The sequence below is a fragment of the Thamnophis sirtalis genome, unplaced genomic scaffold (genome assembly GCF_051295495.1).
Source record: "Thamnophis sirtalis isolate CommonGarterSnake01/CBP01778 unplaced genomic scaffold, rThaSir2_p1.2 scaffold_10, whole genome shotgun sequence".
In the NCBI taxonomy this organism is placed as follows: Eukaryota; Metazoa; Chordata; class Lepidosauria; order Squamata; family Natricidae; genus Thamnophis; species Thamnophis sirtalis.
Genome location: NW_028261390.1, coordinates 3,174,031 through 3,199,405, shown reverse-complemented (window position 1 = coordinate 3,199,405; position 25,375 = coordinate 3,174,031). Strand labels below are relative to the sequence as shown.

Genomic DNA, 25,375 nt, shown 5'->3' with positions numbered 1-25,375 from the left:
TAGAAAATATGGAATGGAAAATAGAAGAATAGAATAGAATGAATAGAATAGAATAGAATAGAATTATTTATTGGCCAAGAGTGATTGGACACACAAGGAATTTGTCTTTGGTGTAGATGCTCTCAGTGTGCATAAAAAGACAAGATGCATTCATCACGAATCATAAGGTGCAACACTTAATGATAGTCTTAGGGTACAAATAAGCAATCAGGAAACAATATCAGTAGAATGTAGAATAGAATAGAATAGAAATATAGACTGAAATGGAATGGAATAGAAAATATGGAATGGAAAATAGAAGAATAGAATAGAATAGAATAGAAATATAGACTGAAATGGAATGGAATAGAAAATATGGAATGGAAAATAGAAGAAGAGAAGAGAAGAGAAATATAGACTGAAATGGAATGGAATAGAAAATATGGAATGGAAAATAGAAGAAGAGAAGAGAATAGAAATATAGACTGAAATGGAATGGAATAGAAAATATGGAATGGAAAATAGAAGAAGAGAAGAGAATAGAATAGAAATATAGACTGAAATGGAATGGAATAGAAAATATGGAATGGAAAATAGAAGAAGAGAATAGAATAGAAATATAGACTGAAATGGAATGGAATAGAAAATATGGAATGGAAAATAGAAGAATAGAATAGAATAGAAATATAGACTGAAATGGAATGGAATAGAAAATATGGAATGGAAAATAGAAGAATAGAATAGAATAGAAATATAGACTGAAATGGAATGGAATAGAAAATATGGAATGGTAAATAGAAGAATAGAATAGAATAGAAATATAGACTGAAATGGAATGGAATAGAAAATATGGAATGGAAAATAGAAGAATAGAAGAGAATAGAATAGAAATATAGACTGAAATGGAATGGAATAGAATAGAAAATATGGAATGGAAAATAGAAGAATAGAATAGAATAGAAATATAGACTGAAATGGAATGGAATAGAAAATATGGAATGGTAAATAGAAGAATAGAATAGAATAGAATTGAACAGAACAGAATTCTTTATCGGCCAAGAGTGATTGGACACACAAGGAATTTGTCTTTGGTGCAGACGCTCTCCGTGTACATAAAAAGACAAGATACATTCGTCAAGAAGCTTAAGGTACAACACTTAATGACAGTCATAGGGTACAAATAAGCACTCAGGAAACAATCAATATAAATCGTAAGGATACAAGCAACAAATCAAAACTACTCCACATTTTGATCGCTTAAACAGCCCAAGCTCCAAATATGAATATCCTTTCCTTTTTAAAAAAAAAAAAAAAAAAGAGGGACCCCTCTCCACCAGTCGAGAGCTGCTGTTATTGCGAAGGCGTTGGAACAGAAGCTGGGGAACTATCGATTTTTTTGGCCATCCCTTCTTTTGTGGTGCCCAACCGCAGCGAAGGAGGTTGCCTAGGAGACGTGCCTTCCCGGGAATCGCAAGAAAGCAAAAATCTCACCAAAAATAAAAATGCCAGTCATTCCAATTCTTGGTTAAAAAAAAAAAGAAAGAAACGGCTTCTTTGGGGGACGAAGAAGACCAATTTTTTTTTTTTAAAAAAAAGCATTTAGGTTGGGTTGAATTAAAACAGTTTAATTTCGGTTCGAATCCCCAGCGCCGCGTAACGGAGGGAGCTCCCGTGACTTGTCCCAGCTTCTGCCAACCTAGCAGTTCGAAAGCCCGTAAAAAATGCAAGAAGAAAAACAGGCACCACCTTTGGTGGGAAGGGAACAGCGTTCCGTGCGCCTTCGGCGTTGAGTCATGTGCCGGCCACATGACCACGGAGACGTCTTCGGACAGCGCTGGCTCTTCGGCTTTGAAACGGAGATGCGCACCGCCCCCTGGAGTCAGGAACGACCAGCACATATGTGCGAGGGGAACCTTTACCTAAATCAACATTCCTGTAGACGGATGAGGCTCCTGTTTCCCAGGCTGCAATCAGGCTGTTTTTGAGCCTGCTTGTCCAACAATCTTAGTAGCTGAAGAGAAAAGCTCGGAAGATAAAACGTCTAATGCCATCAATGACCCAGATTGAATCTTGCAGAACAATGATAGGTGGTAATGTGTGGTCACTTGTCCAGTTTTTCTCTGCACTGAAAACCTGACCTTCTGAAGGTTGACCTTCTTGGAGATTCGTTTGACTTTCACTGAAGGTCCTCCATTGTCCTGATGTATTTGGCGTTCATGGTCACCTTCTCTTTTCTAGATGACCATTCCAGAGTCCACCTGACACCCATTGAAGGGGTTCCAGACTCCGACTATATCAACGCCTCGTTCATTAATGTAAGTGTCTGCTAAAGGCTGGGAACAACATTCCCAAGGTTTGGGTAGTCCTCGACTTACAACAGTTCATTTAGTGACCATTCAAAGTCAGCGCCACGGAAAATAAAACGACTTACGACCATTTCTCCCACTTAACGACCGTTGCAGCATCCCCATGGTCACCTGATCCAATTTCAAAGACTTGGCAACTGACTCGTATTTATGACGGTTGCAGTGTCCCCGGGGGTCCCTTTCGACAAGCAGAGCCCAACGGGGAAGCGAGATTCACTTAACGACTAACTTAACAAGTGCAGGGGATTCACTTTAACAACGGCGACACGGAACGTTCATAAAACGGGCAAAACTCCCTCAACCGATAATTTACTTAGCAACGGAAATGTTGGCCTCAGTGGTGGTCGTAAGTTGAGGACTACCTTCATTCTGGGAGACTTGGGTGTTTTGGAAAGGAAGAAAAGTCGTAGTGGATTCTTGTTGCCATCTTCATCTGTTCTAACCCCTTAGAGTCAGGTCATCCACAGTTAAATCTTATTTTTCCTAGCTGTAAGATAGTTCGTACAGCAGTGAGAATATTTGCAAGGTAAAGAATTAACCCCCGTAGGAGAAGATGCCAAAATTTTTGGTCTTTGACCAACGCCAGAGATAAAACCATTGGTTGTTTTTTTCCCCCCCCATTCCTGTCTCACATCTGTTCTTGCAGGGGTATCAGGAGAAGAACAGGTTCATTGCTGCACAAGGTAAATAATATGTATTTCCTTTGAATTTCTATACTGCAAGAAATACCCATTCCGGCATTCAGCCGGCTTCGACCGGCTCGCCCGAACCGGTAGCGGAAATCGTGGGTGGGCCAGTGGTGGGATTCAGAAATTTTGACTAATGGTTCTGTGGGCATGGCAGGGGAAGGATACGGCAAAATCCCCATTCCCTCCTGATCAGATGGGACTCGGGAGGCAGAGAATAGATGGGGGCGTGGCCAGCCAGAGGTGGTATTTGCTGGTTCTCTATTCAGAATTTCCGCTACCGGTTCTCCAGAACTGGTCAGGACCTGCTGAATACCACCTCTGATGTCTTCCCTAGGGATTCACTTAACAAATGCCTTGATTCACTTAACAAATGCCATGATTCACTTAACAAATGCCATGATTCACTTAACAAGTGCTGTGATTCACTTAACAAATGCCATGATTCACTTAACAAGTGCTGTGATTCACTTAACAAGTGCTGTGATTCGCTTAACAAGTGCCATGATTCACTTAACAAGTGCCGCGATTCACTTAACAACTGTGGCAAAAAAGGCTCATAACATCAGATGTGACTCACTTAACAACCATCTTGCTTAGCAAGGGAAATTCTGGTCCCAATTTGTGTCGTATATATGTTGAGGACTCCCTGTAGGGAGGAGAGTCAAGTTAGCAGGCAATCTCAAACATAGAAAAAGCTATGGTGGTTTGCGGTGGTGATATCTGAGCTGAAAGATTAGATGGCCAACGTGGGGCAAAGCGGTTCAGCTCATCTTGTTCCTCTCTGGGGAGGCTTCTCAACTCTGGCGTCTCGGCAGGGCCCAAAGAAGAAACGGTGAACGACTTCTGGAGAATGATTTGGGAGCAAAACACAGCCACAATCGTCATGGTGACCAATCTGAAGGAGAGGAAAGAGGTAAGGCATCTTAATCATCGCCTTGGATAGGAAAGCCGGCTAGGTGATTTTGGTTCAATCACCAGGAGACGGGGAGTTCTAGTTCTGCCTTAGGCACGAATGCTGGCTGGATGACTTTGGCTCAACCACCAGGAGACGGGGAGTTCTAGTCCAATTTAGGCATGGACGCTGGCTGGATGGCTCAATCACCAGGAGACGGGGAGTTCTAGTCCCGCCTTAGGCATGAAAGCTGGCTGGATGACTTTGGTTCAATCACCAGGAGACAGGGAGTTCTAGTCCTGCCTTAGGCATGAACGCTGGCTAGATGACTTTGTCTCAATCACCAGGAGACAGGGAATTCTAGTCCTGCCTTAGGCATGAACGCTGGCTGGATGACTTTGGCTCAATCCCCAGGAGACGGGGAGTTCTAGTCCCGCCTTAGGCATGAAAGCTTGCTGGATGACTTTGGCTCAACCACCAGGAGACGGGGAATTCTAGTCCAATTTAGGCATGGACGCTGGCTGGCTGGCTCAATCCCCAGGAGACGGGGAGTTCTAGTCCCGCCTCAGGCATGAAAGCTGGCTAGATGACTTTGGCTCAATCACCAGGAGACGGGGAGTTCTAGTCACGCCTTAGGCACGTAAGCCGGCTGAGTAACTTTGGGCCAATCACCAGGAGATAGTGAGTTGTAGTCCCACCTTAGCCATAACAGCCACCTGAGTGACTTTGGCACAATCCCCCCCAATGCATTCTGGTCGTGCCTTAAGCATGAAAGCGGGCTCACTGATTCCGGGCCAATCACCAGGGGAGTCTTGAGTTCTAGTCCTGCCTTAGTAAGCCAGCTGGGTGACTTCAACCCTTTCTCTCAGCCCAATCTGCCTCACCAGGTGGCTACTGTGAGGGAACTAGAAGGAAGAAGTAGTAGATATATGTTCACCCCCTTGAATCATTTATTTTTTTAAAAAAACAAGGCGGTTAAAAACAATAAATGAATGAACATTTATTTTTGTGTCCCCGATTCAGCTTTCTTTTAGTCAAGGCTATTTGGGCTGCTAGGAAGAGAGAGAGAAATTTCCATTTATTTCAAGAAAGGAGACCACTCGGTGATCCAACAAGGCAAGCTGTTTGAGGGTGCAACTATGGTAACTTCACGAGCCGTCATACCTTTGAACGGTCACTGTTGTGAACTGTTGTATGTGGAGCACGGCTGGCTCAGGAATTCTGGGAGTTGAAGTCCACCGCTCATGAAGTGGTCATATTTGGCCACCGGTTAAAAAAATGGCGCCTCTACAAAAGGACCGCCATGACCTGCAGTGGACCACAATGGCCTCCTCCATATTTGGGGATTGCAGATATTAGAATAGCAGAGTCGGAAGGGACCTTGGAGGTCTTCTAGTCCAACCCCCTTCCTAGGCAGGAAACCCTATACCGTTTCAGACAAATGGCTATCCAACATCTTCTTCAAGACTTCCAGTGTTGGGGCATTCACAACTTCTGGAGGCAACTTGATTAATTGTTCTAACTGTCAGGAAATTTCTCCTCCGTTCTAAGTTGCTTCTCTCCTTGATTAGTTTCCACCCATTGCTTCTTGTCCTGCCCTCGGGGGCCTTGTTGAACAGTTTGACTTGATAGGATCACCGAGTGGTCCCTTTTCTTCTGCCATTCCACTCCCCCGTGAGACTTGGGCGGTTAACCCACCGGGTCACGTCCACAGTGAGGCTGCCCAGCCAAAGAGATGCTCACCCCCCCTTCGGAGAAGCCTGACCCTGAGGGGATGGTGGTTAGATCACCTTCCTCTTCTGCTCTGAATCTTGGTCTGTTGTGTGGTTCTCTCTTCAGTGTAAATGTGCCCAGTATTGGCCGGATCAGGGCTGCTGGACGTACGGGAATATCCGAGTCTCCGTGGAAGATATGACCATTTTGGTGGACTACACGGTGCGGAAGTTCTGCATTCAACAGGTAGGCCTCGCTGGTGTTTGCTTCGAAATGGGTTTATTTACCCTATCACCTTGTTTGATGGCTGGCTTATTTGTTAGGCAAGTGGATGCATAAAGGGCTGCGGAAATTCAATATATAATGCTTGCAGTCCTAGCCATAACAGGACTAGGGAGACAGAGGAAGGAAGGAAGGGAGGATGAGAAAAGGAGAGAGAAAATGGAGAGAGAGAGAGGGAGAAGAAAAAGGAGGAGAAATGGAGGGAGAGGAAGGAAGGGAGAGAGAAAGGGAGAAAGAAAAGGAAAAGGAGGGAGAGAGAGAGAGAGAAACAGAAAAAGAAAGGAAAGGAAAAAAGGAAGGAAAGGGAGAAGAAAAGGAAATAGGAAGGAAGAAAAAGAAAGGAAAGGAAAAAAGGAAGGAAGGAGACAGAAACAAAGAAAGAAGGAAGTAGACACAAAAAGAGAAAGAGTCCTAGCCAACCAGAACCAGGGAGATAGAGGAAGAAAAGAAGAGAGAATGAGAAAGGGAGAGAGAAAATGGAGAGAGAGCGGGGAAAAGGAGAAATGGAGAGGGAGAGTAAGGAAGGAAGGAAGAAAAGGAAAAGGAGGGAGGGAGAGAGACAGAAAAAGAAAGAAAAGGAAGGAGAGGGAGAAGAAAGGTAAGAGAGAGAAAAAGGAAATGGGAAGGAAGAATAAGAAAGAAAAGGAAAAAGGAAGTAAAGAGGGAGTAGAAAAGGAAAAGAGAAAAAACGAAAAAGGAAATAGAAAGAAAAGGAAGGAAGGAGGCAGAAACAAAGAAAGAAATAAGGAGACACAAAAAGAGAAAGAGGGAAGAAGGAAGGAGAGAAAAGGAGAAACAGAAAAAAGAGACGAGAGGGGAGAAAAGGAAAGGAAAAAGAGAGAGAAAGGAAGAAATGGTGACAAAAATAAGGAGAGAAGCACCTTTCGCCATCCCGTGTTTCTCCTTTCCTTCTCCTCGCCAGCTTCCCTCTTCCTCCCTTCCTTCCATCCCTCCCTCCCTCCATCAGTCTACTCTCCCTCCGAAGCCATGGAGGTCCTTGGGGGGGGGCCTTCCAGATGACCTCAGGGCTAATCTTTGCCCCCTTTCCACTCAGGTGGGCGACGTCACCAATAAGAAACCTCAGCGCCTGGTGACGCAGTTCCACTTCACCAGCTGGCCGGATTTTGGGGTGCCTTTCACGCCCATCGGGATGCTGAAGTTCCTGAAGAAGGTGAAGACCTGCAACCCCCAATATGCGGGCGCCATTGTGGTCCACTGCAGGTGAGTGCACTTCCGTTGAAGAGGAAAAGGGCCATTTCCGGGCAAGCCAGGCGCCAAGGTCTATACCAGGGGTCGGCAAACTTAAAAGACTCAAAGAGCCATTTGGACCCGTTTCCCACGGAAAAGAAAACAGCGGGAGCCACAAAAGTCCTAACCGGAAGCCCTCTGTTCAATTCTGGAGCTGACCGGAAGTTCAGTTCCCCCATCATAGAGTCTCCTCCTAGCTGACTGGAAGTTCAGTTCCCCCATCCTAGAGTCTCCTCCTAGCTGACCGGAAGTTCAGTTCCCCCATCATAGAGTCTCCTCCTAGCTGACCGGAAGTTCAGTTCCCTCACCATAGAGTCTCCTCCTAGCTGACCAGAAGTTTAGTTCCCCCACCATAGAGTCACCTCCTAGCTGACCGGAAGTTCAGTTCCCCCATCATAGAGTCTCCTCCTAGCTGACCGGAAGTTCAGTTCCCCCACCATAGAGTCTCCTCCTAGTGCGGCGTCCTTTTTCCTCTGCCTGTCCCAACCGAAAGTCCTATCAATTGTGGAGACAACTGGGATACCCTCCCCTTGCCATAGAGTCTTCTCCTGGCGCACGGTGCTTCTCTCACCCCCCCCCCCACCGGAAGCTCCTCTCAAAATTGTGGCACCGACCGGTGACAGAGGGAGGAAAGAGCCACATGTGGCTCCAGAGCCACAGTTTGCTGACCCCTAGTCTATACTGTTCACCCGCTTGCGAGCTATGATCTAAAATCGTGATGACAAACTCGTGGGACATGTACCGGAAGTGGCACATGCTAGCTGTCGCCTGTTGCTCTTCCGGGTTCCGGTGTGCCACAGATTTCACAAATATATATATATATATATATTTTCCTTCTCCCTCCTCCCCGCCCCGTCCTTTAGTGCTGGTGTGGGGCGAACAGGGACGTTCATTGTGATCGATGCCATGCTGGACATGATGCACGCCGAGAAGAAGGTGGATGTATATGGGTTTGTGAGCCGAATCCGGGCACAACGCTGCCAGATGGTACAGACTGACGTAAGTCTTTCCCCAAAGACCCGTCTCGGATGGGATCCATGTTCCCCCTCTCCCCCCAGATCCTATCATTGGCCTGGCTCTTCTCCACTCGTTCTTGCTCTCCTCATCACCTTGGGGCTGGGATTATGGGATCGGGATTATTGGGATTGGGAAGCCTGGGGTTTGGATTATGGGATTGGAAATCCTGGGATTGGGATTATGGGGGTGGGAGTCTTGGGATGGGTATCCTGGGATTGGCAGTATGGGATTGGGATTATGGGGGTGGGAGTCTTGGGATGGGTATCCTGGGATTGGCAGTATGGGATTGGGATTATGAGGGTGGGATTAGTCATCCTGGAAATGAGATTATGGGGGTGGGATTGGGAATCCTGGGATTGGGAATCCTGGGAGTGGGAATCCTGGGAGTGGGATTAGGAAGATTGGGATTATGGGGGTGGGATTAGTCATCCTTGGATTGGGATTACAGGGGTGGGATTGGGACTCCTAGGGATTGGGATTATGGGGGTGGGCTCGAGTTAGGATGCTTTTCCTCCTCTCCACAAACCCCACTCCCTTCTCCCACTGATGACGTGAAAACCAGCCCACAGAGAGTCCTCCCCTCCCGTCCTCCTCTCCACAAACCCCACTCCTTTCTGGCACTGATGACGTGACCTAGTTGGGTCATGAGACGTCTGCAAGAAAACCACCGAGCCAGTAGAAGCCGAATGAATAAAATAAAACTCAGCGAATAAAACTCAAAGAGCCCAACTTTCTCCTCTTAGATGCAGTACGTGTTCATCTACCAGGCGCTGCTGGAGCATTACTTATACGGGGACACAGAACTGGAGGTGACTTCGCTGGAAGTCCATCTCCAGAAGATTTACAACAAAATTTCGGGGAGCAGCAGCAACGGGCTGGAGGAAGAGTTTAAGGTAGGGAGCGAGTTGGGTGGGTGGAAGCCACTCGCTCACCGGAGATCTCCAGATCAAGGTCTGGTGACCGAACCCGATCGATTCGGCCCAAGGATTTCGTCTCTTTCACCACGAACAAACAGATTTGGGCTGTGGCAGTTGTTAATTGATGGTTGTAAACGCCAGGCCATCCTTGCAACTCGTAGAAGACGAGGGAACAAGGAGGTGGCTGGAATAATATTAATGGGTCTGGGGTTGTGTGTGTGTGTGTGTGTGTGTGTGTGTGTGTGTGTGTGTGTGTCCTGCCTTTACTATTTTAAATAAAACATAATTCAAGCCGCTAAAACTCAACACGCCTTCTTTCCCCTACTGTTCCACAACAACAACTTTGTGAGTTGCGTTGGGCTGAGAGGGAGAGACTGTCGCCCGGTGATTGGTTCAAGATGACCCAGTCTAAGGTGGTACTAGAACTCACCATCTCTTGGTCCTTGATACAATAGCACCCAGCCATCTAGTGTGCCGAAGGCAGGACTAGAACTCTCCATCTCCTGGTCCTTGATACAAAGGCACCCAGCCGCCTAGTGTGCCTAAGGCAGGACTAGAACTCACCGTCTCCTGGTCCTTGATACAAAGGCACCCAGCCGTCTAGTGTGCCTAAGGCAGGACTAGAACTCTCCGTATCCTGGTCCTTGATACAAAGTCACCCAGCCGTCTAGTGTGCCTAAGGCAGGACTAGAACTCTCCGTCTCCTGGTCCTTGATACAAAGTCACCCAGCCGTCTAGTGTGCCTAAGGCAGGACTAGAACTCTCCGTCTCCTGGTCCTTGATACAAAGGCACCCAGCCGCCTAGTGTGCCTAAGGCAGGACTAGAACTCACCGTCTCCTGGTCCTTGATACAATGGCACCCAGCCGTCTAGTGTGCCTAAGGCAGGACTAGAATTCACCGTCTCCTGGTCCTTGATACAAAGTCACCCAGCCGCCTAGTGTGCCGAAGGCAGGACTAGAACTCACCGTCTCCTGGTCCTTGATACAATGGCACCCAGCCGTCTAGTGTGCCTAAGGCAGGACTAGAATTCACCGTCTCCTGGTCCTTGATACAAAGTCACCCAGCCGTCTAGTGTGCCGAAGGCAGGACTAGAACTCACCATCTCCTGGTCCTTGATACAATGGCACCCAGCCGTCTAGTGTGCCTAAGGCAGGACTAGAACTCACCATCTCCTGGTCCTTGATACAAAGGCACCCAGCCGTCTAGTGTGCCGAAGGCAGGACTAGAACTCTCCGTCTCCTGGTCCTTGATACAATGGCACCCAGCCGCCTAGTGTGTCTAAGGCAGGACTAGAACTCACCGTCTCCTGGTCCTTGATACAATGGCACCCAGCCGTCTAGTGTGCCTAAGGCAGGACTAGAATTCACCGTCTCCTGGTCCTTGATACAAAGTCACCCAGACGCCTAGTGTGCCTAAGGCAGGACTAGAACTCACCGTCTCCTGGTGATTGACCCAAATTCACCCAGCCGCCTAGCATGTCTAAGGCGGGATGAGAGATTGAAAAGTTGGGGGAAGCTGAGGTGCGTTGACACCTGGTTCCTAGGTCCGTGCAGGGCCGTCCCTTTAAACAGCCACCTCTCTTTGACCCTTCGATGCTTACGCCACGCTTCTCTCTCTCTCTCTTTCTCTGCAGAAACTCACCTCCATCAAAATCCAGAACGACAAAATGCGAACAGGCAACTTGCCAGCAAACATGAAGAAGAACAGGGTGCTCCAAATAATCCCATGTAAAGAATTATTCTCCTATGCATTTTCTATGGTGGGAAAATGGGAGGAGGGATAGTACAGAGTTAGATGACATGTAGCCATAACAACATTCTTTCTAGAAAACCAAGGTCATCCTTTGTCTCTGCACCTCTGCACCTGACCGTAACTGGATGGGTGGGAGCTGCCAGCATGGCAGTGGGAGATTGGACCATGGGATGGGATTGTGGGGGTGGGGGGCAAGATCTTGAACTTTCAAATGGGTGGGGAAAACAAGGAAGCTTTCAGATCCAGGTTTCCCCAGATGTGCTGACGTGTCTCTCTTCATCAATTGGGACTTTGAGGAACACTTTGCCTTGGACTCTGATTTAATTTTTGGATGCTGTTTGGAACCCTGACAGCTTAAATTGGTGTAAACCATGAATCGTGGCTTGATGTTCCAGAGAAGCAACCGGTTTTTAAATATTTTATCAGCTGGTTTTTGGTTTTTTTTGCCAGGTACAGATGGTCCTTGACTTACGGCCATTCATTTAGTGACCCTTCAAAGTAACCATGGCACTGAAAAAAGTGACTTATGATCAGTTTTCACACTTAACGGCTGTTGCAAGCATCCTCACGGCCATGTGATCAAAATTCGGACACTTGGCAACTGACTCCTATTTACGACGGTTGCAGTGTCCTGGGAGGGGGGGGAGGGGAAATCACACGGCCCCCTTTTGCGACCTTCTGACCAGCAAAGTCGATAGGGAAGCCCGATTTGCTTAGCGACCGTATCCGTAACTGCAGCGATTCACTGAACAAACCGTGGCCCAAAAAAAAAAGAGGCTGTAAAACGGGGCAAAACTCACAAGTGTCTCACTTAGCGACAGGGATTTGGGGCTCCACTGCGATCGTACACCGAGGACTACCTGTGTTTCCTGCCGTTGAGTTTTGCAAAGTGGGCGTCGCTGCTGCGTCCGAATGGCTTGCAGGGAGATGTCGCCAATTTGGGGGGGTTGCCATGGAAACCCATCATTTCTGAGCCACATCATGCCACTCCAGAATCCTTCCTTCAATACCTCTTACCAAAGATTTCTAAAATGGTTTTGTCTCTTCTCCCCCTCCCCCTCTGCAGATGAGTTCAACCGAGTTATCATTCCAGTGAAGAGAGGCGAGGAAAACACAGATTACGTAAATGCTTCTTTTATTGACGTGAGTCTTCTACTTTCATGAATTTTATAATACATCACCATCTTCTTCTAACGCCCCCATCATCCCTTGCGGGGGGCGGACTCTGAGCAACTGATTGGAGCTGAGTATTTAATGGCCAGATGCCCTTCTTGTTGCCAGTGCAGAGTTATATTCGTCAGATATATTCTCAATGTGCCCAGAGAGAGAGAGAAATATATGTGGCACGACAAAACCGCGCTCGACTAAACCGCGCCCGATTAAATCGCGTCGCTGACGTCATCAACAGGGCGACAACAGCGAGCGTGGAGAAAGAAGGGCGCTTTAAATAGCGCTTTAAAACAAGACGATTCAACTTAAGGTAAGGGTTAGGTTTAGGGTTAGCTTTAGGGTTAGGTTTAGGGTTAGGTTAAGGGTTAGGGTTAGGTTTAGGGTTAGGTTAAGGGTTAGGGTTAGGTTTAGGGTTAGGTTAAGGGTTAGGTTTAGGGTTAGATTTAGGGTTAGGTTAAGGGTTAGGATTAGGATTAGGTTTAGGGGGGTTAGGTTTAGGTTTAGGGGTTAATTTTAGGTTTAGCGTTTACAGCGTGCTTCTGTCTCCGCGCTGTTGTCGCCCTGTGATGACATCAGCTATGCGGTTTCGTCGAGCGCGCTTTAGTCGAACACGGTTTTGTGGTGGAACCGAAATATATGCCCCTACCTAGAATCAAACTCACAGCCTCTGGATTATGAGGCGAGATCCCCACCTTTAGGCCACCGCACCACTTGGTTAAAATTCTGCAGTTTGTCGTTGAATGACCCCGTAATCCCTTGCGGGGTGGATTCTGGGAAACTGAATGGAGCTGAATTTTTACTGGCCAGATGCCTTTCCTGTTGCCAGGGCCGAGTTATATTCGGCAGATATATTCTCAATGTGCCCAGAGAGACAGAAATATCTGCCTCTGCCTAGGCTCGAACTCACGGCCTCCTGATTGTGAGGCGAGAGATCTACCTCTAGGCCACGGCGCCACTCGTGAATTTTCTAACACGAGCTGAGAAAATTCAATCTGTGGAATGAAATCTTTGAATAGGTTTTTTTTTAAGTGTAAGATCCGCCTTCCTTTTTATTTCTGCGTAGAATATTTAGTTTATTCAAGAAATGTTCAAACACAAAATGGCAAAATGTTGAGAGAGAGAAAAACACAACAAAAAAAAGACATTTTTAAAAGTGTTTTAAAAAAAAGGAAGATTAACGCATGTACGTATAGCATCCTCCTTTGCTGAATGCTGATTAATATAATACAACAATGTTAATCTCCCATCCTCACTTAGAAAAACGGGCCAAAAGAATGTTATACCGATTGCAAAAGGGTTAACAGGAAAGACAAGCGTGATAAGAAGAAATATCTTAGTGCAGTGGTCAGAGTGTGGTATTGCAGGCTACTTCTGCTGACTGCCAGCCGCCTGCAATTTGGCAGTTCAATTCTCACCAGGCTCAAGGTTGACTCAGCCTTCTGTCCTTTCGAAGTCGACAAAATGAGGACCCAGATTGTTGGAGGCAATATACTGACTCTAAACCGCTTAGAGAGGGCTAAAAGCCTTGTGAAGCGGCATATAAGTCTAAGGGCTATTGCTATTTTCCTTCCTTCCTTCCTTCCTTCCTTCCTTCCTTCCTTCCTTCCTTCCTTCCTTCCTTCCTTCCTTCCTTCCTTCCTCTCTTAATTCCCTTTCTCATTCTCCTTCCTGATGGTGACACAGTGGTTAGAATGCAATATTGCAGGCTAATTCTGCTGACTGACAGCAGTTCGATCCTGACCGGCTCAAGGTTGACTCAGCCTCCCATCCTTCCGAGGTGGGTAAAATGAGAACCCAGATTGTTGGGGGCAAGGGGCTGACTCTGTAAATCGCTTAGAGAGGGCTGTAAAGCACCGTGAAGTCGTATATAAATCTAGTGCTATTGCTATTTTCCTTCCTTCCTTCCTTCCTTCCTTCCTTCCTTCCTTCCTTCCTTCCTTCCTTACTTCCTTCCTTCCTTCCTTTTTCCTTCCTTCCTTCCTTTCTTAATTCCCTTTCTCATTCTTCTTCCTGGTGGCACAGTGGTTAGAATGCAGTATTGCAGGCTAACTCTGCCAACTGCCAGGAGTTCAAAGTTGACTCAGCCTTGCGTCCTCCCGAGGTGGGTTAAAATGAGGACCCAGATTGTTGGGGGCAAGAGGCTGACTCTGTAAACCGTTAGAGAGGGCTGGAAAAGACTGTGAAGCGGTTTGTAAGTGTAAACGCTATTGCTAAGTGGGAAGGGAGGACCACAGTGGCGCAGTGGTTACAAAGCAGCATTGCAGGCTAATTGTGTCGACTGCCAGCAGTTCGATCCTGATCGGCTCAAGGTTGACTCAGCCTTCCCTCCTTCCGAGGTGGGTTAAAATGTGGACCCAGATTGTTGGGGGCAAGAGGCTGACTCTGTAAACCACTTAGAGAGGGCTGTAAAAGCACTGCAAAGCGGTATATAAGTCTAAGGGCTATTGTGATTTCTATCCATCCTTGTGACGCCCGTTTCAATGTTTCCCAGGGTTACCGTCAAAAGGATTCCTACATCGCCAGCCAAGGACCCCTCCAGCACACCATTGAGGACTTCTGGCGGATGATCTGGGAGTGGAAGTCCTGCTCCATCGTGATGTTGACTGAGCTGGAAGAGAGGGGCCAGGTGAGTCAACCTGGAGAAGAACCTCCAGAGGAACAAGGGGCCTTGAGATCCAGGCGCTTCCTGGATCAGGCGAAAGCTCTCCAAAACCCACCGTTTTCTTCCCCGCAACGGCTAACCAGATACTTCCGAGGTTCCTGCAAAGGAGAGATGGAGATTGGCGTCTCTTTCTCCTCCGTGGCTCAGCATCAGGGCGCCGGGAAGGCGGGCTTCCCCGCAACGTTAATTTTTCAGGGCCTCCCGTGATTTCATTTAATCCTCCTCACAAACCCCACTCTCTTCTATCACGGATGATGTTACCTTCTTGGGCCATGAAACGTCTGCAAGAAAACCACCAAGCTCAGAGAGCACCAAGGACCCCACAGTCCTCCTCCTCCTCGCAACCCCCCCTTCCTTTTAGCACTGATGATGTTCCCTAGTTGGGTCATGAAACGTCTGCAAGGAAACCACCAAGCTCAGAGAGCATCAAGGACCCCACATTTCTTCTCCTCCCCCTTCCTCTTTTCCTCCACTCTTCAAACCCCACTCTCTCGTAGCACTGATGACGTTCCCTAGTTTGGGTAATGAAACGTCCGCAAGAAAACCACCAGACTCAGAGAGCAGGATCTCCCTCTCACTAACCAGCTGAGAACACCCTTGATCTCCATGGGTGAGAACCTAACGAGAACCATCGTTGGGGCTCAGGGCAATCCTTCCCATGCGTAGCCTTGAAGGAGAAGGCATCAGAGGACCTCTTCTCTGTCAGAGTTTGTTGCAGAAGAACCAAATCCAGAAAGCACACACAGATAACTGATTTAGCAGGATTCACTAACTTCTAAGAGCCAAGGTGGCGCAGTGGTTAAATGCAGCACTGCAGGCTACTGCTAGATCAGCAGTTCAGCGGTTCAAATCTCACCGGCTCAGGGTTGACTCAGCCTTCCATCCTTCCGAGGTGGGTAAAATGAGGACCCAGATTGTTGGGGGCAATATGCTGACTCTCTGTAAACCGCTTAGAGAGGCCTGGAAGGCCTATGAAGCGGTATATAAGTCTACTGCTATTGCTATTGCTATTGCTATTCTTTATATACCCGTATTTTTCAGAGTATAAGACGCAGCAGAGTATAAGACGCAGCAAGATTTTGAAGAGGCAAATTAAAAAAAAATATTTTTTGCACTCTGCAGACCTCCCCAAAATGGCCTGTTTTTTTGCAAAAACAGGCCCATTTTTTGTCAAAAAAAAGGGCATGAATAGCCTTTAGGAGGCTTCCAGAGTGCTCCTGGGGACTGGGGAGGGCAAAATTGAGCAAAAAAACGGCCCATTGTTCGCTCATTTCTGCCCTCCCGAGCCCCCAGGAGCACTCTGGAAGCCTCCTAAAGGCTATGCACGGTCATTTTTGCAAAGGGGGCGGGGTTTCAGGAGGCTAAAAATGCTGTATTCAGTGTATAAGACGCACCCAGATTTTCAGCCTCTTTTTTGAGGGAAAAGGGTGCGTCTTATACTCTGAAAAATACGGTACATAATGAGTAAATGTACAATACCAATAGTGGATTCTCTAACGTGGTAGTAGCTGCAGGCAAAACACAGTCAGCGGAGAGGTTGGTTTCAGAGTTCAGAGCTTAGTACAGCTGAGCCACGCCCAGACTTCTTCCTTAAGTTTCTGTTTCCAAATAAGCCTCATTGGCTGACCTAGTTACCATGTCTCTGCCAGTTCATGAATATGCTGACATTCTCGGTGAGCTTTCTCATGGTCCTGTCTTTCCTGTTTCCTGGCTCGCTAGGAGAAGTGTGGTCAGTATTGGCCTTCGGACGGCTCTGTATCTTACGGAGACATCACCATAGAACTGAAGAAGGAGGAAGAGTGTGAGAGCTACACAGTGCGGGATCTGCTGGTGACCAACAACAGGGTACGTGTTGAGAAACCTGGCCTAAGTTTGCAAGGACGCACCAGTCATGACAGGTTCCTGGTCTCTGGGAAAGGATGCAGAGCTGATGATACCCTGTACAGGTAGTCCTCAACTGACGACCAGAGTTATATGTTAAATGACCAAAGTTATGATGGTGCCGAGTGAATAGTGCTTACGACTGAATGCAACTCTGAGTTCTTGGCATCCCAGCGTTCCCAGACTCATGAGGTCACAACCTGGTTGCTCGGCAATCGGCTCACACTTATGACTGGTTGCAGAGTGATCTTGCGATCGCCATTTGCAACCTTTCCCACTGGCTTCCCCAGAAAGACAATGGGGAAGCCAGCAGAGAACGTCACAAGTTGCTAGAGTAAGTCTCTCCCATCCTCCCCATCCCCTCTGCATTTGCACTTGAGGTCCTCCATCCCGTGCACTTTCCCTGAGCCTTACTACATCTCCCTTGCCCATCCTCCCTGAGCCTCACCATGCCTCCTGCACGCCCTTGCACACTTTCCCTGAGCCTCGATGCACCTCCCTGGCACCTCCATGCACTCTTCTCACCACGCCTTCTTGCACCCTCGTGCGCCGCCCCCTCCCTCTCCCATCCACCAGCAGCTTGTCAATCTGCTTTCAAGCCACCTTGAAGACTTTCCACTTCTTGCTGGCTTCCCCTATGACTTAGTTGGGGAAGCCAGCAGGAAATGCCCTCGCCTAACAAGCTCTTAATTCACTTAACGGTGGCAACAGAGACCACAGGGATGGCCATCATTAAGCAACGCAGTCATGTTTTACAACTGCATTGCTAACTATTGGAAAATCTGGTCCCAATTGTCACCCTAAGTCAAGGATCACCGGGAAAAATATTTTCCGTTGTTTACAGCTCGCAAACGATGTGCCTTTTAAGGAAGAAAGGCCTGTTGAAGCAAAGGATCTGTGGGGTGGGAGAAGCTGCAGTGTTAGCAGGCTGTTTCAGATCCTTTCATAGTCAGAAAAACTCCTTGGATCACTCGGGATGGAGCGATCACGTGAAGATCACATAAAGTATTAGTACCACTTTACAGAGCCTTAGTACGGCCACACTTGGAATCCGGCATCCAGTTTTGGTTGCCACGATGTAGAAAAGATGTGGAGACTCTAGAAAGAGTGCAGAGAAGAGCAACAAAGAGGATTAGGGGACTGGAGGCTAAAACATAGGAAGAACGGTTATGGGTATGTCTAGTTGAATGAAAAGAAGGACTAGGGGAAACATGTTAGCAGTCTTCCAATATCTCAGGGGTTGCCACAAAGAAGAGGGAGTCAAGCCAATCATCTCCAAGCCTTACTCCCAAGTCGCCCCTTTGGTCTTAACTGTTCTTGCCTTCTGGCAGCTCTGTGCATGCGCACACTGGGAACAGGCTCCCCCTATTCCTCTGCCTCTCTGATGTTTGACTCTAGAGGCTCTGGAGGCAGCATATAAACTCCCAGATGGCCCTGGCCCCCTCTCTGCCTCCGACACAGAGCCCTCCTCAGCGCCTTTCCCAGACTCCAGGACTGGCCCATGTTCCTCCCCAACCTCCTCACTGTTGGACTCTGCTGCCAGCTCCGGCAGACCACATCAGAGAGAAGCAACTTAGAAATAGGTAGGAATTTCCTGACAGCAGCGAGAACAATTAATCCGTGGAACAACTTGCCACAAAAAGCACCAACCTTGGAAGTTGTTAACGAGAGATTGGACAAATATTTGTCTGCAATTGTATGCGGTCTCCTGCTTGCTTGAGCAGAGCGTTGGACTAGAAGACCTCCAAGGTCCCTTCCAATTCTTTATTATTCTGTGGGGATCAAGCTTGCTTCAGCGTCCCTCCCCTTTCCCCCCGCAGGAAAACAAAAGCCGTCAAATCCGACAGTTCCACTTCCACGGGTGGCCGGAGGTGGGGATCCCCAGCGACGGGAAAGGCATGATCAATATCATAGCGGCGGTGCAGAAGCAACAGCAGCAGTCCGGCAATCACCCCATCACGGTGCATTGTAGGTAAGCAGCGGGGTTCGACCCATGGGTGAAATCCAGCAGGTTCTGACAGGTTCTGGAGAACCGGTAGCGGAAATTTTGAGTAGTTCGGAGAACCAGCAAATGCCACCTCTGGCTGGCCACGCCCTCATGTATTCTCTGCTTCCCGAGACACACAAACACACACACACACACACACACACACACACCAGGCATGCATGCACGACCCCTCCCCAGACTTTGGAGGCTTTCCTGAAGTGTGGGGAGGGCGAAAACGCCCCTCCGGAAGCCAGAAACGGATTGTGTCCGAACTTCCAGTTTGCTCCATTGGAGCTGTTTTTCGCCCTCCCCAGGCTTCCGGAAAGCCTCTGGACCACAAGGAAGTTTGTTTCTGTTCGTTGGGGCCGTTTTTCGCCCTTCCCAGCCTCCGGAGGCTTTCCTAAAGCCTGGGGAGATGGCGAAAACGGCCTTCCCTGACCCTCCCGAAGAGCGAAAAGTCAGGTGGCCGGCGCACGCATGTGTGCCGGAGCTGACGGCTGGCGTGCCACCAAATATGGCTCGGTGTGCTTCTCTGAAGTTTCCGGAGGTTGAAAAACAGCGGAAAATGAAGGCTGAAATCAGTTGGCCAACAGGCGCATGCACGCTGGAGCTGCCAGGGCAATGCCAGGGGTCGGCAAACTTAAAGACTCAAAGAGCCATTTGGACCCGTTTCCCACAGAAAAGAAAACACCGGGAGCCACAAAGGTCATAACCGGAAGCCCCACGTTCAATTCTGGAGCTGACCGGAACTTCAGTTTCCCCATCATAGAGTCTCCTCCTAGCTGACCAGAAGTTCAGTTCCCCCACCATAGAGTCTCCTCCTAGCTGACCGGAAGTTCAGTTCCCCCACCATAGAGTCTCCTCCTAGCTGACCGGAAGTTCAGTTCCCCCACCATAGAGTCTCCTCCTAGCTGACTGGAAGTTCAGTTCCCCCACCATAGAGTCTCCTCCTAGCGCGGCGTCCTTTTTCCTCTACCTGTCCTAACCGAAAGCCCTATCAATTGTGGAGACAACTGCAAAACCCTCCCCTTGCCATAGAGTCTTCTGGCGCACTGTGCTTCTCTCCCCTCCCCCCCAGAAGCTCCTCTCAAAATTGTGGCGCCGACCGGTGACGGAGCCGCAGCAGAGGGAGGAAAGAGCCACATGCGGCTCCAGAGCCGCAGTTTGCTGACCCCTGGCCTAACAAATGGCTCCGTGTGGCACGCATGCCATAGATTCGCCATCCCAGCTGCAGGAGGAAGGACCCCGTTGATCTCCTCTTTGTCTCCTTCCCAGTGCTGGAGCCGGACGGACGGGGACTTTCTGTGCGTTGGGCACCGTCCTGGAACGGGTCAAGGCAGAAGGAATTCTGGACGTCTTCCAGACGGTGAAGAGTTTGAGGTTACAGAGGCCGCACATGGTGCAAACACTGGTAAGCCTCCCCCGTCATGGCGACGGGACCTATGGCGAAGATCCTAAAACGGGGGCAAAACTTGCTTTGCAACTGTATCACTTAGTGATGGAAATTTTTTGGGGGGAGGGGGGGCTTGATTGTGGTCATAAGTCGAGGACTACCTGTAATGGACAACAAAATTCTCTCCTGCATGTGCTAACAAGGTCATTTGTGAATTGGTCTTTCTTTGTATAGTTCTTCCTTTGAGATATAGGCAGTTCTCGACTTATGACCAACTCTGTGCAATGAGGCCGTTAAGTGAATCATCCCATGACCAAACCTGATATTACAGCCTTTTTTATCACAGTCGTTAAGCAAATCACTGGGTCATTAAATGGATCCACCTTCCCCCATTGACTGCGTGCCATCATACATTTTTTTCCCTTTGAGCTGCAGAAAGTCCTCGGCGTACAACCACTACCGAGCGGTGGTCGTTAAATGAGGCATCATGTGATCACACTCGATTTTATAGCCCCTTTTGCCACAGTCGTTAAGCAAATCACTGGGTCCTTAAATGGATCCATCTTCCCCCATTGATTTGGTTTGTCAGCCGCCAGCTGGGAAAGTTGCAAAAGGCAACTTGTGTGGCTGTAGGATAATGAAATCCTTCTAGTTTTTAATACCCGCCAGTTGCCACAAATTCCTGATTCTGGGGACGGTGCAGTAGTTGTAAGTGCCAAGCACCCGGTCATCAGCACCGTCGTAACTTTGAACGGTTGCAAAACGAACGGTCATAAGCCGAGGACAACCTGCAAATGTTTCCATCAATAATTGCCTAGTTTGGATCCCCGAAATTAGAAAGATGCTTTCAGAATAGAATGTAGAATGTAGAACATAGAGAAGAGAACACAACACAAATAATAAAATGGAATGGAATAGAAATAATAGAAATAGAAGAGGATAGGATAGAAGACGTTCCCAGGTTTTTCCAAATATCTTTTTTTGTGGGGGGGGGGAGGGGGAGAGAGATTCCCTGATTTGTTGCATCACTCACCTCCCATTGTCTCTTCTGTCTAATCCACAGGAACAGTACGAATTCTGCTACAAGGTAGTCCAAGAATATATAGATGCCTTTTCAGATTATGCCAACTTCAAGTGAAGCCGATCTCGCCCGGAAGAACGAAAAGAAAAGTTGCCTTCTTTAATACTTTGTAATATTCTGTTTGTTAATATCCCCTATTCCCCCCCCACCTCCCACCCCCCCTCAAATGTGTATATAATCTTAACTGTTCTAGAAAGGGTTGGTACCATAAGATTGCTATTAATTAGCTTTGAGATTTTATATGTAGCAAAAAAAAGTGTTAGATATAAAGAAGATTGTAGGCACTTTTTTTTTTCCAATGTTTTATTGGGGAATTAAATAGTGTGATATTTGTCGAAAAAAAGAAGAAAAAATCAAAATAATTCTGTCCTGGAGAGTTTATGCAGGCTGTTTTTTTTGTTTTTTGTTTTCTATTTTGTTTTGTAAATCTCTTTTATTTTTATTTTTCCCTTGAGGGAGTAAAGCTTTTTAAAAACCAAAATGAGATTTCTTCCTATCGGCCGTTTTCTTTCGAAAGAAAAAGAGTGGCACGCCCATAACATATTTTTTTTTAAATAGCTTTTTCTTTCTCCTCCGTCTCCTGGGAATCCCCTGGGATTTACATTATTTTATTTTATTTTTTGTTTTAAAGAATATTTAGCAGAGATTTTGGTGGACGAGAAAGAATGTTTCCTTGTTTTGCCTCCTTTTCCAAACCTCTTCACCATAAGTGGTTCAAAGGGTGGAACTTTCCTTGCTCTTTGGAATTCAGACCAGATGTTCCTGAGTGGTGTCATAAAACCTAGAATAATAGGGGATTCTGGTAGTTAAAAGTCCCCATATCTGGCAATTGCCATACACATAAATTTATAATAAGCAGTGTGGATGATTGATATATTTGATATATACATAGAACAGTGTTTCTCAACCTTGGCGACTTTAAGTCCTGTGGACTTCAACACAGGACTTAAAGTCGCCAAGGTTGAGAAACACTGATATAGAATATAGAGTAGCAGAATTGGAAGAGGGACCTTGAAGGTCTTCTAGTCCAACCCCCTGCTCAGGCAGGAAACCCTACACCGCTTCAGACAAAGGGTTGTGCAACATCTTCAAAACTTCCAATGTTGAAGCATTCACAATTTCTCGAGGCAAGCTGTCCCACTTATTAATTCTTCTAACTGTCAGCAAATCGCTCCTTAGTTCCAAGGTGCTTCTCTCCTTGATTAGTTTCCATCCGTTGCTTCTTCTGCCTTTGTGTGCTTTGGGGAATATGAATTTATAATAAGCGGGCGGTGGGGGGGGAGAGAATGATATATACATATAGTTTGTAATCTGCTCAGTCACTTTGTAAGGGAGCTCAGCGGCATAGGAATGTAATAAACTATAATAACAGAAGAAGAGAAGCTGGAAGGGACCTTGGAGGTCTTCTAGCCCAACCCCCTGTTGAAGCAGGAGACCCAACACCATTCTGGACACAGGGCTGTCCAGTCTCGTCTTAAAAACCTCCACAATTCCTGGAGATAAGCCAGAATCCACTGATTGATTGTTCTGGAAGGGACCTTGGAGGTCTTCTAGCCCAACCCCCTGTTGAAGCAGGAGACCCAACACCATTCTGGACACAGGGCTGTCCAGTCTCTTCTTAAAAACCTCCACAATTCCTGGTGATAAGCCAGAATCCACAGATTGATGGTTCTCCGTATCAGGAAATTTCTCCTTAGTTCTAGATTGGATATATCTCTCTTTTTTTTTTAATAAACAACCATATTTGGAGAGTTGAGGATCCCAGCTGTGATGGAGAAGGTGCTCCATATCTTTTTTTTGGGGGGGGGAATCATCTACAAAGGTCCCTCTTAGGGCCTAGCACATCTGGATATCTCCTTAAGTCTTTCTGGCAAGTTTTCCAGCAGGATTCCCTGGATATCGAAGTGCTTCAGCCTAAACTGTTTTCCTTTGGAATTCATCTCCTTCCTTCACTGGCCTCTCTTTTAATGGAATCGACAAATGGTTTCACTTTGTCTCTCAACTTGGAAGCGGGACTGGGCGTGAATTTAACAGAATAACAAGCGTTGGAAGGGACCTGGGAGGTCTTCTAGCCCAACCCCCCCTGCTCAAGCTGGAAACCTTAGCCCATTTCAGACAAACGGGTGTCCAATATCATCGTAAAATCCTCCAGGGATTTTATGGGCCACGCAACTTTCCTGCAGTTTTTACCCTGAAGTATCCTGGATGACTTCCATCTCCTCATCCTTCCCTGCTTGGTGGAAACATCTCCCCCCCCCCCAAATTTGCATCACCCTAAACTTCACCAAAAGAGTTTTGATGATGATGATGATGGTTTTCCTCTTCTAGTTGGGCTCTTTCTCTCTTTATAGAAAAATCCCGGTTTCCAGACGCTTAGCTAAAATAATTCTAGAGTGTTTCAAGTGAGAACTCTTAAACTGGGCACATCTTGGCCGCCGCGAGTTATCCTTCTTCACGCGGGTGGTTCCAAATATCCTGGGATTGCAGCTTCCCCGAAAGAGCCGAGGTGGCGCAGTGGTTAGGGTGCAGTACTGCAGGCCACTTCAGCTGACTGCTATCTGCAGTTCGGCGGTTCTAATCTCACCGGCTCAAGGTTGACTCAGCCTTCCATCCTTCCGAGGTGGGTGAAATGAGGACCCGGATTGTTAGGGGCGATATGCTGACTCTGTAAACCGCTTAGAGAGGGCTGAAAGCCCTATGAAGCGGTATATAAGTCTAACTGCTATTGCTATTGCTAAAATTTCAGGAATCCGTTGCCGGAAATCTGTTTTCGGGCCTCTTCATTTTTCTTCTCTCTGCTGTGGTCAGCGGGCCTCCCTTCTCTTTGCACAAGTGAGTCACGCTGTAAAAATTGGATTTGTTTTCACTACAAATTGAAAAACAAGCAAAATCCTGTTGGATTGGGGAAAAAAGGAGATACGGAAGGAATCAGGTGGAATGCTACCGGTTTGGGACGGTTTGCCTGAAGCGGTAGTGGGAAATGTTAACCGTTTTTCCCGAATCGGTAGTAAAAAAAAAAATGCTACAGGTACGGGCGAACCGGTAGTCAGCTGAACCGCGCGATTTATATTCTCTTTCTAGCGAATCTATATTGCACAGCGCTGCTGTTCCCCCCCTCCCCCCACCCGCTGTTCTACTCGGACTCCGAAAAGGCTTCTTAGCGCCTGCGGTACGTATATTGCGTGCAAAGAAAACCGGTAGCAGATTTCAGAGCATTTCACCCCTGGAAGGAATTTTTTTTTAAAATAAAAGAACATTTTCCTCCCAACCTGGATCATCTTCCTGTATTTTCATTCCCCCTCTTCGTTGGGAGCGCAGCTTTCTGCGTTTACAAGGGTACGCTCGTATTTTCTTAAAAACTCCACTGAAAATAACACCGCAAGAAAAGGGGCATAAAAGGAATATTAAGTAAAACAGCTAGCCGAACACTGCTGGGTATTCCACTACCGCTTCGGGAAAACCAGTCCGAACCGCTGGAATGCCACTTCCGATAGAGGGGATGAGTTAAGTTTTTCATCGACTGAATGATGAAACCAAGAAATCAAAATACCAAGACGATACTACTTGCATTGTAACGAAGTAGGAAGCTGCCGTGGCCTAGAGGCGGGGCGCTCGCCTCACGATCAGAAGGTTGTGGGTTCGATCCTAGGTAGAGGCAAATGTAGGGACTCCTGCTTGGGCAAGGGGTTGGACTAGATGACCTGCAAGGTCCCTTCCAACTCTGTTCATCTCTTAATACCGTACGTGAAGAACCAACTGTATCTACATTTGTGGACTTTAACCATTTGTGATTTGTTCCTTCACACAAGTGGTGGGGCAGGATATAACATTCCCCGATGCGTTTGGGATGAGTTCCTTCTTGCCCACCCAAACCAAGAGTTTAAACTCCCTTTCCCGCCTGCTTCCTTTTTCCTTTCCCCCGTCTCTTGTTAGAAGCATACTATCTATTGCAGTGTTTCTCAACAAGGGCTACACATGGTTGTGAATTCCCTCTCTGGGATGAGCCAAGGTGGCGCAGTGGTTAAATGCAGCACTGCAGGCTACTGCTAGATCAGCAGGTCAGCGGTTCAAATCTCACTGGCTCAGGGTTGACTCAGCCTTCCATCCTTCCGAGGTGGGTAAAATGAGGACCCAGATTGTTGGGGGCAATATGCTGACTCTCTGTAAACCGCTTAGAGAGGCCTGAAAGGCCTATGAAGCGGTATATAAGTCTACTGCTATTGCTATTGCTATTGCTATTCAGCTGCCCCGTGTGATTCTTCAAGCAGAGAGAAGGATCGGTCCTTAGTTGCAACCATGGGTGAGGGAGACACCGACCATCCAGGGATGGCTTTCTGCCGCCATT

At 47.5% G+C, this 25,375-nt stretch overlaps 1 protein-coding gene across 2 annotated transcripts in view; it reads left to right on the top strand.

The window, feature by feature from the left end:
• The window catches only part of PTPRA (protein tyrosine phosphatase receptor type A), a 106,781-nt gene extending 85,408 nt beyond the window's left edge, over positions 1-21,373 (top strand). For both annotated transcript variants that reach the window (XM_087723933.1, XM_087723932.1), the window contains 14 exons: positions 2,218-2,294; positions 2,992-3,028; positions 3,850-3,947; positions 5,766-5,885; positions 6,976-7,142; positions 8,033-8,168; positions 8,930-9,079; positions 10,738-10,831; positions 11,923-11,999; positions 14,518-14,652; positions 16,408-16,533; positions 18,390-18,541; positions 19,832-19,967; positions 21,013-21,373. In XM_087723933.1, the coding sequence (XP_087580059.1) occupies positions 2,218-2,294; positions 2,992-3,028; positions 3,850-3,947; positions 5,766-5,885; positions 6,976-7,142; positions 8,033-8,168; positions 8,930-9,079; positions 10,738-10,831; positions 11,923-11,999; positions 14,518-14,652; positions 16,408-16,533; positions 18,390-18,541; positions 19,832-19,967; positions 21,013-21,087 (1,580 nt within the window). In that variant the 3' untranslated portion in view covers positions 21,088-21,373. The remainder of the gene's footprint in view (positions 1-2,217; positions 2,295-2,991; positions 3,029-3,849; positions 3,948-5,765; positions 5,886-6,975; positions 7,143-8,032; positions 8,169-8,929; positions 9,080-10,737; positions 10,832-11,922; positions 12,000-14,517; positions 14,653-16,407; positions 16,534-18,389; positions 18,542-19,831; positions 19,968-21,012) is intronic.
• The last annotated feature ends 4,002 nt before the right edge of the window (positions 21,374-25,375 follow it).